The sequence below is a fragment of the Brachionichthys hirsutus genome, unplaced genomic scaffold, assembly GCF_040956055.1.
Source record: "Brachionichthys hirsutus isolate HB-005 unplaced genomic scaffold, CSIRO-AGI_Bhir_v1 contig_1476, whole genome shotgun sequence".
NCBI lineage: Eukaryota > Metazoa > Chordata > Actinopteri > Lophiiformes > Brachionichthyidae > Brachionichthys > Brachionichthys hirsutus.
Window position 1 is genome coordinate 120,480 of NW_027180375.1, and position 13,128 is coordinate 133,607.

Genomic DNA, 13,128 nt, shown 5'->3' on the forward strand with positions numbered 1-13,128 from the left:
TGCGTGGGAGTGACGCTTTCACAGGAGATTTATTGTCTTTTCCGTATTTTGCACATTCCCTATTTAGAAGTTTTCGAATCTATGTGATAAGAGATTCATAAAAATGTAGATTGTAAACTAGCATCATATATATATGCTTCATATATGCATTTTTTTAATCTTGTTTTTATTCTATATATTTTTTTGAATGGACACGTGTACCTTTGGGACCAACGCAATCAGAACGCAATGCATTCTTCAAAGATTTATAATATTTGTCTTGCTGTATCGAAAAAAACTTCCTCAGCAACTTCAAAGGACAGTGGTGTTCAGAAGAAGCAACATGATCTGATCAAATGAGTTACAAGTGGAACGTAAATGTTTCAATTCTTATAGATGCAAAGTACGTTTAATATTATGTTAAAATAATTTGCATTCTTAAACAACTATTGGAGCATTAGCAAAGTATAGCCTACCTTATCCTGGTTGGGTAAAGTCTGTGTTCTGCTAAAAGTGTCTCCTCCGTTAATACTGATGAGATCACCATCAGCTGGTGGAAACGGTGCGGGGAAAACCACTACGTCACTCTTCAGCGTGTCTGAACTGAAACACACGTCATACTGCTGAGTAGATTTCGAGTAGGACCAGCTCCCGTCAGGGTGGGTGGTGATCATGGGGGCGCTGTAGCTGCTGAAACTGTCTGTCCTGTGGCATTTGACAGCTATTAACGTGATGAGGCTCAGCAGAAAGATCACGGACACTGACACAATGGCGATCAGCAGATAGAGGTTTAAATGAGAGAAGCTCTCCTCCTTTATGGGCACATGTCTGAACGGAGTCTGGATGTCAGCTGTGCTTTCAACCACCACCACATCAATAGACACAGTAGCTGACAGGGAGGGTTCTCCGTTATCAGAGACCAAAACCACCAAGGGGTGACTTTTCAGGTCATTGTCACTCATCCTCCTCTTAGTCCTGATTTCCCCGGTGCTGGTTCCGATCCGGAACAGCTTGTTTCCGTTGGGCTCAGACAGGTGATAAGAAAGCAGCGCATTGTATCCAGAGTCTGCGTCCACAGCCCTGATCTTTGCCACAAAGTATCCCGCTTCAGCAGAGTAGGGGATGCTCTCACTGTTCACGGAGCCGTGCTCAGAGTATGGAGGAAGGATCGCGGGACTGTTGTCATTCTCATCCAGGATTAAAACGTTGACGGTCACGTTGCTGCTGAGCGGAGGAACACCAGAGTCTGTGGCCTGAACTTTAAACTGGAACGTTTTTAACTCCTCGTAGTTAAAGGACTGCAGGCTGACTATATCTCCTGTCTCTGAGTTGATGTTAACAATTGTTGAGACGGGAACACGTTTGGGATAATTGTCTATTAATGAATAAGTCATTTTAGCATTTTGATTTTTATCTGCATCGTGTGCTCTTGTTTGTGCGATAATCTCTCCTACTTTGCTGTTCTCTTTCACGTAAATAATCATTTTGGCATCTGCGAATCTCGGCGGGTTATCATTAATATCAGATATATGCACTGTGACTACAGCTGTGCTGGAAAGAGGCGGGTTACCTTTATCGACGGCAATAATGGTGACGTTATACTGTGACACAGTCTCTCTGTCGAGGACGCCGTCAACGACCAACGAGTAATATTGTTTGTAGTTCGACGTAAATCGAAAAGGGAGCGGAGCTGTGACGTCACAAGAGAGAATGCCATTCTGCCCTCCGTCTTTGTCAGTCACCGTCACTAACGCAACCACCGTTCCTGCTTCGGCACTTTCCTTTACCGGACTCATGAGTGAAGTTATAGAGATCTGCGGTGCGTTGTCGTTCACATCGACGACTTCCACGAGCACTTTAGAATAGCCGCTGCGCGGGGACGCGCCTTGATCCGTTGCCTGCACTCTCAATTCATAGGCATTGTTTTCCTCGTAATCCAATTCAGCCTTAACAACGATCTCACCGGTTTCTGGAATTACAATAAATTTCTCAGCGGAGTTCACATTTCCTCTTTTCATTAAAGAATATCTGATGTCTGAATTAGAACCTTCGTCCAAATCGGTCGCATTAAGTTGTAACACCGTTGTGTGAATGGGCGCGCTTTCACTTACTCTTATCTTATAAAGCGACTTGCTGAAGGAAGGCGTGTTATCATTGACGTCGATCACATTTACAAGAATCTGCATTGTGCCAGACCTCGCTGGCTTTCCTCCGTCTACAGCTGTCAGCGTTATTTTAATGATCGCTTCTTTCTCTCGGTCGAGGGCTTTCTGTAACACTAACTCCGCTGACGCACCGTCTCCTCCGCCACTCGCATCTATGGAGAAATGCTCGTTCGGACTTAATTTGTAGGTTTTCACTGAATTACTGCCGGAATCTGCATCTTGAGCCACCGGGAGCGGATACCGCTCTCCCGAGGAGGACGACTCGGATATATTAAAAACGTGGATTTGCTCAATAAATGATGGCGCATTATCATTTATATCAATCACGGCTACTTCAATTCGATGAATATTCATAGGATGGCTCATAAGTCCTTCTATATTTAAGGAACATTTAGCGAGATTGGGACAAAGCTCCTCGCGGTCTATCCTTTCATGAACAAGCAAAGCGCCTGTTCTTAAATTCACCTCGAAATATTTCTTGCTGTATCCCGATACAATCCGAAATCCTCGTTGCTCCATTTGCTGTGTCGGAATATTTAAATCCTTAGCGATATTTCCCACCTCGCTTCCTTTGTCCACCTCCTCGGAAATGGAGTAGGAGATCTGTGCTCCACACCAGTCAGTAAAACAAAGCATAATAACGCACAGCATCCATTTGCCGTCTCTGTGTCGTCGAATACGCATCCTCTTGTTCAGGCAAACAAACAGCATGTATCCTTTAAAACGGGGGAAATATCCAAGAGACAGTAAAAACCCTCTCCGTGTCAGGACCGGTCTACCCCAGACGAAGTGGACTTCTTACTGAATCCCGACGAAAAGTACAGCCTGTTTCTTGTTTCAACCACAGCATTGGAGTTTTACGTCATAATTGAACACAACTGAACGTGTGGTCTCGAGCGACATCTTGCGGTTCTGTATTAGATCAAAATAAAATATTTAACAATATCTCACGACTCACCACATATTCAGCATTTATTATCGGTTCGATTGAAATAGTGGCAATAAAAGCAGCCTATAATTTTGAGGCTAAATTAAAGAGAGATTAATTTGATCAATGACAACAGCTGGGATGATAATAGCCGAAGGCATGTTGATGTTTATTGATTAAATAAATTACACCAGATAAGACAGTATTTTTAAATAACTGTTTGTGACTTTCGTTCCTGAGTAAAGACAATAATATGCTTCATCTGCCAGAAATCGTTATATAATTTTTTTTTTTTTTTTTAATCTATACTAATATTTAAGAAATAGCGCGAATTTCATACTCAGTATTTACCATCGCATGAACAACGTCTTGTCGACAATGCTGAAACTATATGAAGCGTTTTACCGCGTTTCTTTGAAGACTTCAGAGTTCAGACCAAGCAAAACGTGTATTGAACTCGATCACCACAACAACAAGAGGTCAAACATGCGCCACGAAAAACCAGAGAGCGATCAGCACCATGGAAAACGCCTTTCACACCATGCAGCACCATCCGCTCGTAACGCGGTCTTTCAGGCTTTTTGTGTTAGCTTTAATTAATAAGAATGAGCTCTTTTCAATTGCGGAGGCGACGACACGTGCATCACATTCAGCACATTTTTGAATTGTTAAGAAAAAAACAAGGGAAATTTGCATTGCAAACGGTTTCGAAAAATAAAGAGTGCATCAAAAAGAATAGTTTATGTCTCTTACCTTTTCTGAATTAGGTAAAGTCTGAGTTCTGCTAAAAGTGTCTCCTCCGTTAATACTGATGAGATCACCATCAACCGGTGGAAACTGTGCGGGGAAAACCACTACGTCACTCTTCAGCGTGTCTGAACTGAAACACACGTCATACTGCTGAGTAGATTTCGAGTAGGACCAGCTCCCGTCAGGGTGGGTGGTGATCATGGGGGCGCTGTAGCTGCTGAAACTGTCTGTCCTGTGGCATTTGACAGCTATTAACGTGATGAGGCTCAGCAGAAAGATCACGGACACAGACACAATGGCGATCAGCAGATAGAGGTTCAAATCAGAGAAGCTCTCCTCCTTTATGGGCACATGTCTGAACGGAGTCTGGATGTCAGCTGTGCTTTCAACCACCACCACATCAATAGACACAGTAGCTGACAGGGAGGGTTCTCCGTTATCAGAGACCAAAACCACCAAGGGGTGACTTTTCAGGTCATTGTCACTCATCCTCCTCTTAGTCCTGATTTCCCCGGTGCTGGTTCCGATCCGGAACAGCTTGTTTCCGTTGGGCTCAGACAGGTGATAAGAAAGCAGCGCATTGTATCCAGAGTCTGCGTCCACAGCCCTGATCTTTGCCACAAAGTATCCCGCTTCAGCAGAGTAGGGGATGCTCTCACTGTTCACGGAGCCGTGCTCAGAATATGGAGGAAGGATCGCGGGACTGTTGTCATTCTCATCCAGGATTAAAACGTTGACGGTCACGTTGCTGCTGAGCGGAGGAACACCAGAGTCTGTGGCCTGAACTTTAAACTGGAACGTTTTTAACTCCTCGTAGTTAAAAGACTGCAGGCTGACTATATCTCCTGTCTCTGAGTTGACGTTCACCATTGTAGATAATGGCACTAACTTATTATCGGTGATCAACGAATAGCTCACGTGACTATTTTCACCAACGTCAACATCTGTAGCTGACACTGCCTTCAGTGCTCTTCCTACTGGACCATTTTCTTGCACATACATGTTAATTACAGTTTCTGAAAATCTAGGCGTGTTGTCATTAACATCAGAAACTTCAATTGTTAGGAAACTGGTGTTAGAGAGTGGAGGTTCACCTTCATCCACACATTTTATAGTGATATTATAGTGAGAAACGAGTTCTCTGTCTAAAGGTTCATCAATAATTAAAGAGTAATAATTTTTATAATTTGTCTCCAATTTAAATGGAGCTGAATCCAGTATTTCACATTTCACGACACCGTTTTTGCCCCCATCTTTATCAAAGACTGAAACAAGTGCAATGGCAGTACCGACTTCTGCATCCTCCTTTACTGTCGTCAGCAGTGACGTCACTGTGATGTCAGGCGCATTGTCATTCAGGTCCACCACCTCCACGAGTACTTTACACTGCGCTGTTAATGGAGGCTGGCCTTTGTCGGCAGCCTGCACACGAATTTCAAAGGCAGGACTGGTTTCAAAGTCAATTTTTCCTTTCACTGTTATGATTCCAGTTTCAGAATCGATGTCAAACATGTCTAATACATGATCCTGATCTTTCGCATTCAGAAAATACACGACGTCTTTGTTTGCGCCTTCGTCAGCGTCAGTGGCAGTCACTGCGACGACTGTAGTGCCAACTGCTGTGTTTTCTGCAATACTTGTTTTATACAAGGTTTTTGTAAAGGTTGGAATATTGTCATTTGCGTCCAGAACGTTTATAATTATTTCTGACGTGCCTGATTTCGCTGGTGTTCCTCCATCTACAGCGGTCAACGTGAGTTTAATTAAAGGCTGTTTTTCTCGATCTAATAATTTCTGAAGAATTAATTCTGCTGATACGCGCTCTCCTTTGTGCACCGCTAAAGAAAAATATTCAGTAGGATTTAGTTTGTATGTGCTAATGCCATGTTTCCCTACGTCAGCATCGTAGGCTGACAACACAGGGAATGCAGCGGCGGGCAATATACTCTCGGCTATGTCGATGGTTTGAGATTTGGCACTGAAAGACGGCGGATTATCATTTACATCTACGATATTAACCTCAATTCGGTAAAGTTTCAGAGGGTTACTGATCACAGCCTCTACATTCAATTTGCATTTTAAAGCTGCTGCACAGAGCTCTTCTCGGTCTATTCTTTCAGCCACGTAGAGGAAACCCGACTTCAAATTTACATCGAAATACTTTTTATTTGCTCCAGTTACGATCTGAAACATACGTGACTCCAGCTGTTGCGGATTGAGATTTAGATCCCTGGCGAGATTTCCAACGGATGTTCCCAGGTTTACCTCTTCTGACACGGAATAAGACAGCTGCCCAGAAACCGCCCCCCATAAATCCTCCAAGACAAAAATCACAAGATAAATCCCAAAATAGATTTTTCTTCCTGGCCGATGCATAATTCCAGACAACGGGAACACGGCATCTATCCTCGCGTCGACCTGGTGTACGTAATACTGCGGAAATATCGTTGAATGAGCAAACTATGTCAGACTGTGTTTTCTATTGTCGTTTCAGTTCGCTCCGTGCCTCATTCTAACAAAGCAAACGAAAAAACGATGAACACTTCAATATGGGAGTTTTTTTTTTTCCCGACGTCACCGACCCGCCGCGGTGTTACGGTCCACAGTGTCGCCCCATGGCCGGTAGAAATCACTGCACTGGTTCGAAATGAACAGCAAAACAATTCATACTTGAAAGTTGAAACGATTGGCATTAATCCGTGATCAACAACAAAAACAACGTCTCTTTCATGGCATTACGGCGATGATTTTATACAATTATACTTATTCAATTTTATTATACTTTTATAATGTACAATAGAGTAATTTATTTTAGAAGTTCAGCACTATGGACAGAGTCTGATGTGGCTGGGAAGAGGAATATTCAAAATACATAAGGAGCAACAGTTTGAGCTTACACCTAAAAAATACTAATGGTTATCTTAGTCTAAATAAGCACCAACAATCATTTTCACCTTATTAAATACAGCATTGCATTTAGGCAGGCAAAAGCGCGACAATGACGTAAGTAAAATAAAATGTTTTTTTTTTTTTAAGCGCAAAATAAATGTACCGCTATAGGCTGAATTTCAAGTCGGTATATACGCATGCAGCAGCTGAGATTGTTTTTCAGAAAAAAGCACACAAAAAAGGTGAGAATCTTACCTTTTCTGAATTAGGTAAAGTCTGAGTTCTGCTAAAAGTGTCTCCTCCGTTAATACTGATGAGATCACCATCAACCGGTGGAAACGGTGCGGGGAAAACCACTACGTCACTCTTCAGCGTGTCTGAACTGAAACACACGTCATACTGCTGAGTAGATTTCGAGTAGGACCAGCTCCCGTCAGGGTGGGTGGTGATCATGGGGGCGCTGTAGCTGCTGAAACTGTCTGTCCTGTGGCATTTGACAGCTATTAACGTGATGAGGCTCAGCAGAAAGATCACGGACACCGACACAATGGCGATCAGCAGATAGAGGTTTAAATCAGAGAAGCTCTCCTCCTTTATGGGCACATGTCTGAACGGAGTCTGGATGTCAGCTGTGCTTTCAACCACCACCACATCAATAGACACAGTAGCTGACAGGGAGGGTTCTCCGTTATCAGAGACCAAAACCACCAAGGGGTGACTTTTCAGGTCATTGTCACTCATCCTCCTCTTAGTCCTGATTTCCCCGGTGCTGGTTCCGATCCGGAACAGCTTGTTTCCGTTGGGCTCAGACAGGTGATAAGAAAGCAGCGCATTGTATCCAGAGTCTGCGTCCACAGCCCTGATCTTTGCCACAAAGTATCCCGCTTCAGCAGAGTAGGGGATGCTCTCACTGTTCACGGAGCCGTGCTCAGAATATGGAGGAAGGATCGCGGGACTGTTGTCATTCTCATCCAGGATTAAAACGTTGACGGTCACGTTGCTGCTGAGCGGAGGAACACCAGAGTCTGTGGCCTGAACTTTAAACTGGAACGTTTTTAACTGCTCGTGGTTAAAAGACTGCAGGCTGACTATATCTCCTGTCTCTGAGTTGATGTTAATTATTGAAGAAATCGGAATATTTTTTGCATAATTATCTAATAATTTGTACGACAATTTTGCGTTACTGTCCAAATCAGAATCAAATGCATTTACAGTGTGAATAACAAATCCTGTTGGACTGTTTTCTTTCACGTATACATTAATGGCATAATCCATAAATCGAGGTGCGTTATCATTAACATCAGACACGTGAACAGTAACGACCGTGATACTGGACAGAGGTGGATTCCCTTCATCCGTGGCAGTAATGGTGACGTCATAAAGATCAATGTTTTCTCTGTCCAGTGGACCATCGACTACCAATGAATAATCATTCTTGTAGTTGGACTTCAGTTTAAACGGAACAGACCCAACAACATTACAGTGAGTTACACCATTGTTTCCTCCGTCTTCATCACTGACGGTAACCAAAGCAACGATTGTCCCCAGCTCTGCGTCTTCTTTTACTGGGGTCATCAGTGACGTCACTGATATTTCTGGCGCATTGTCGTTCACGTCAATTATCTCTATTAGTAGTTTAGCGTGTGCGCTACGAGGAGTGGTTCCTTGATCCTTTGCCTGAACTCTAACTTCATAAGCAGGTGTCTCTTCATAGTCTAAAGTCCCCTTCACGCTGATTTCTCCTGTTTCTGAATTTAGACTAAACATATTCGATGGATCAATATTTCCTCGTTTGATAAATGAATACATGATCTTACTGTTCATGCCTTCATCTACATCTGTTGCATTCAATTTAATGACGATTGTTCCCGGACTTGTATTTTCTCTGACACGGACCTTAAATAGAGATTTACTGAATGTTGGCGTATTGTCATTGACATCTAACACATTAATATTTATCTGTAACGTACCGGATTTAGCAGGTTTTCCTCCATCCACCGCGGTGAGAATGAGCTTAATTACTGGCTGTTTCTCTCGATCTAAAGCTTTCTGCAGCACCAACTCGGCGGACACTCCGTGTTCTCCACCGCTCTGTACATCCAGAGAGAAATATTCATTTTGGCTCAGCTTGTAGGTCTTTACTGTGTTGCTGCCCGTGTCTGCGTCTTCTGCTATCGGGAGGAGATAACGCTCCCCTGGTAACAAGGATTCAGTAATATTATATATATACGATTGCTCAGAGAAAACGGGATAATTATCATTTATATCTAAAACATGCACTTCAATCCTGTGTGCGGTCATTGGGTTGTCCAGAACTGCTTGCAATTTCAATGAACATTTTACCGTATTAGGACACAACTCCTCTCTGTCTATTCTCTCGTTAACAAAGGTGTTTCCGGTCCGCAAATCCACATCCAAGTATTTGTGGCTGTAGCTCGAAACAATCCGTAGATTCCTTGTATCCAGATCTTGGACATTTAAATTCAAATCCTTCGCGATATTGCCAACAACGGAACCTTTGTTCATCTCCTCTGAAATGGAGTAAGAAATCTGCGAGGCGCAGCAGTCACAAAGACAAAGCAGCGCAAGAATAAGAATCCAGGCTTGTTCTTGTTGTCTTCGTTTAGACATCCTCGGTGCAGTAAAGGAGTAAAAGCGAATCAGTCATTAATCCCCTGAGAATTTGATTGATATGAAATCTTATCGCTCCGTCTATAAATCCAGCCGTCCTCCACGCAACGCCGTAAACTGAATGGCGCTTTCAATGGTCGATGCCGATTTCACGTCTCCAAATCCGAAATGAGGAGATTTTCTAGAAATATTCTGATTCATGGTCTCCAGCGACATCTTGTGTTAATTCTAAGCAACTACATTCTAAACTAAAGTGTCCAAACACAGTCCCCCTCCTCGCATGCAGTTCCCGGCGAAAACATTCAGAGTGCAGGGAACATACATTAAAGCCAGAAATTAAACACTTAAAAGTCACCACAATGACATAATAAATAAAGCAAAGTCGTTTAACGTTGTCCTGCAATAAAAAAAAAAAGTCATGTAATGTGTAATATTAATAACAACAATGTCAACACCAACAACACAACCAGCAGTATCACAACGGCGTATAACCTATATTTAGCTTTCAGGCCAATCTAAATCTGTGTCGAGGGAAAATTAAGATTTGCTGAGGCAGAAATGAAAGCGAAAGTCAAAGCTGGTCTCGACAGCACAGGCGTCATGAATCGTTACTGCAGATCAGGACCCTGGCCAGCGCTCTTGAGTTTCACTCTGCGTGGGAGTGACGCTTTCACAGGAGATTTATTGTCTTTTCCGTATTTTGCACATTCCCTATTTAGAAGTTTTCGAATCTATGTGATAAGAGATTCATAAAAATGTAGATTGTAAACTAGCATCATATATATATATATATATGCTTCATATATGCATTTTTTTAGTCTTGTTTTTATTCTATATTTTTTTTTTGAATGAACACGTGTACCTTCGGGACCAACGCAATCAGAACGCAATGCATGCTTCAAAGATTTATAATATTTGTCTTGCTGTATCGAAAAAAACTTCCTCAGCAACTTCAAAGGACAGTGGTGGTCAGAAGAAGCAACATGAGCTGATCAAATGAGTTACAAGTGGAACGTAAATGTTTCAATTCTTATAGATGCAAAGTACGTTTAATATTATGTTAAAATAATTTGCATTCTTAAACAACTATTGGAGCATTAGCAAAGTATAGCCTACCTTATCCTGGTTGGGTAAAGTCTGTGTTCTGCTAAAAGTGTCTCCTCCGTTAATACTGATGAGATCACCATCAGCTGGTGGAAACGGTGCGGGGAAAACCACTACGTCACTCTTCAGCGTGTCTGAACTGAAACACACGTCATACTGCTGAGTAGATTTCGAGTAGGACCAGCTCCCGTCAGGGTGGGTGGTGATCATGGGGGCGCTGTAGCTGCTGAAACTGTCTGTCCTGTGGCATTTGACAGCTATTAACGTGATGAGGCTCAGCAGAAAGATCACGGACACCGACACAATGGCGATCAGCAGATAGAGGTTTAAATCAGAGAAGCTCTCCTCCTTTATGGGCACATGTCTGAACGGAGTCTGGATGTCAGCTGTGCTTTCAACCACCACCACATCAATAGACACAGTAGCTGACAGGGAGGGTTCTCCGTTATCAGAGACCAAAACCACCAAGGGGTGACTTTTCAGGTCATTGTCACTCATCCTCCTCTTAGTCCTGATTTCCCCGGTGCTGGTTCCGATCCGGAACAGGTTGTTTCCGTTGGGCTCAGACAGGTGATAAGAAAGCAGCGCATTGTATCCAGAGTCTGCGTCCACAGCCCTGATCTTTGCCACAAAGTATCCCGCTTCAGCAGAGTAGGGGATGCTCTCACTGTTCACGGAGCCGTGCTCAGAGTATGGAGGAAGGATCGCGGGACTGTTGTCATTCTCATCCAGGATTAAAACGTTGACGGTCACGTTGCTGCTGAGCGGAGGAACACCAGAGTCTGTGGCCTGAACTTTAAACTGGAACGTTTTTAACTCCTCGTAGTTAAAGGACTGCAGGCTGACTATATCTCCTGTCTCTGAGTTGATGTTAACAATTGTTGAGACGGGAACACGTTTGGGATAATTGTCTATTAATGAATAAGTCATTTTAGCATTGTGATTTTTATCTGCATCGTGTGCTCTTGTTTGTGCGATAATCTCACCTACTTTGCTGTTCTCTTTCACGTAAATAATCATTTTGGCATCTGCGAATCTCGGCGGGTTATCATTAATATCAGATATATGCACTGTGACTACAGCTGTGCTGGAAAGAGGCGGGTTACCTTTATCGACGGCAATAATGGTGACGTTATACTGTGACACAGTCTCTCTGTCGAGGACGCCGTCAACGACCAACGAGTAATAATGTCTGTAGTTCGACGTAAATCGAAAAGGGAGCGGAGCTGTGACGTCACAAGAGAGAATGCCATTCTGCCCTCCGTCTTTGTCAGTCACCGTCACTAACGCAACCACCGTTCCTGCTTCGGCACTTTCCTTTACCGGACTCATGAGTGAAGTTATAGAGATCTGTGGTGCGTTGTCGTTCACATCGACGACTTCCACGAGCACTTTAGAATAACCGCTGCGCGGGGACGCGCCTTGATCCGTTGCCTGCACTCTCAATTCATAGGCATTGTTTTCCTCGTAATCCAATTCAGCCTTAACAACGATCTCACCGGTTTCTGGAATTACAATAAATTTCTCAGCGGAGTTCACGTTTCCTCTTTTCATTAAAGAATATCTGATGTCTGAATTAGAACCTTCGTCCAAATCGGTCGCATTAAGTTGTAACACCGTTGTGTGAATGGGCGCGCTTTCACTTACTCTTATCTTATAAAGCGACTTGCTGAAGGAAGGCGTGTTATCATTGACGTCGATCACATTTACAAGAATCTGCATTGTGCCAGACCTCGCTGGCTTTCCTCCGTCGACAGCTGTCAGCGTTATTTTAATGATCGCTTCTTTCTCTCGGTCGAGGGCTTTCTGTAACACTAACTCCGCTGACGCACCGTCTCCGCCGCCACTCGCATCTATGGAGAAATGCTCGTTCGGACTTAATTTGTAGGTTTTCACTGAATTACTGCCGGAATCTGCATCTTGAGCCACCGGGAGCGGATACCGCTCTCCCGAGGAGGACAATTCTGATATATTAAAAACGTGGATTTGCTCAATAAATAATGGCGCATTATCATTTATATCAATCACGGCTACTTCAATTCGATGAATATTCATAGGATGACTCATAAGTCCTTCTATATTTAAGGAACATTTAGCGAGATTGGGACAAAGCTCCTCGCGGTCTATCCTTTCATGAACAAGCAAAGCGCCTGTTCTTAAATTCACCTCGAAATATTTCTTGCTGTATCCCGATACAATCCGAAATCCTCGTTGCTCCATTTGCTGTGTCGGAATATTTAAATCCTTAGCGATATTTCCCACCTCGCTTCCTTTGTCCACCTCCTCGGAAATGGAGTAGGAGATCTGTGCTCCACACCAGTCAGTAAAACAAAGCATAATAACGCACAGCATCCATTTGCCGTCTCTGTGTCGTCGAATACGCATCCTCTTGTTCAGGCAAACAAACAGCATGTATCCTTTAAAACGGGGGAAATATCCAAGAGACAGTAAAAACCCTCTCCGTGTCAGGACCGGTCTACCACAGACGAAGTGGACTTCTTACTGAATCCCGACGAAAAGTACAGCCTGTTTCTTGTTTCAACCACAGCATTGGAGTTTTACGTCATAATTGAACACAACTGAACGTGTGGTCTCGAGCGACATCTTGCGGTTCTGTATTAGATCAAAATAAAATATTTAACAATAGCTCACGACTCACCACATATTCAGCATTTATTATCG

At 43.2% G+C, this 13,128-nt stretch overlaps 4 protein-coding genes across 4 annotated transcripts; all 4 read right to left on the minus strand.

The window, feature by feature from the left end:
• Positions 1-425: 425 nt before the first annotated feature.
• On the minus strand, positions 426-2,828 carry LOC137914230 (protocadherin alpha-8-like). The gene has a single exon (XM_068757833.1). The coding sequence runs from the start codon at positions 2,826-2,828 to the stop codon at positions 426-428; it is 2,403 nt and encodes an 800-aa protein (XP_068613934.1).
• A 970-nt stretch (positions 2,829-3,798) lies between these two features.
• On the minus strand, positions 3,799-6,198 carry LOC137914231 (protocadherin alpha-8-like). Its single transcript, XM_068757834.1, has one exon. It carries the CDS (start codon positions 6,196-6,198, stop codon positions 3,799-3,801), a length of 2,400 nt encoding a protein of 799 aa, XP_068613935.1.
• A 198-nt stretch (positions 6,199-6,396) lies between these two features.
• Positions 6,397-9,342, minus strand: LOC137914232 (protocadherin alpha-3-like). Its single transcript, XM_068757835.1, has 2 exons — positions 6,967-9,342; positions 6,397-6,459 (listed from the first exon to the last, which is right to left on the minus strand). The coding sequence occupies exons 1-2, from the start codon at positions 9,340-9,342 to the stop codon at positions 6,397-6,399; spliced, it is 2,439 nt and encodes an 812-aa protein (XP_068613936.1).
• Positions 9,343-10,428: 1,086 nt separating this feature from the next.
• Positions 10,429-12,831, minus strand: LOC137914233 (protocadherin alpha-8-like). The gene has a single exon (XM_068757836.1). The coding sequence runs from the start codon at positions 12,829-12,831 to the stop codon at positions 10,429-10,431; it is 2,403 nt and encodes an 800-aa protein (XP_068613937.1).
• Positions 12,832-13,128: the final 297 nt, after the last annotated feature.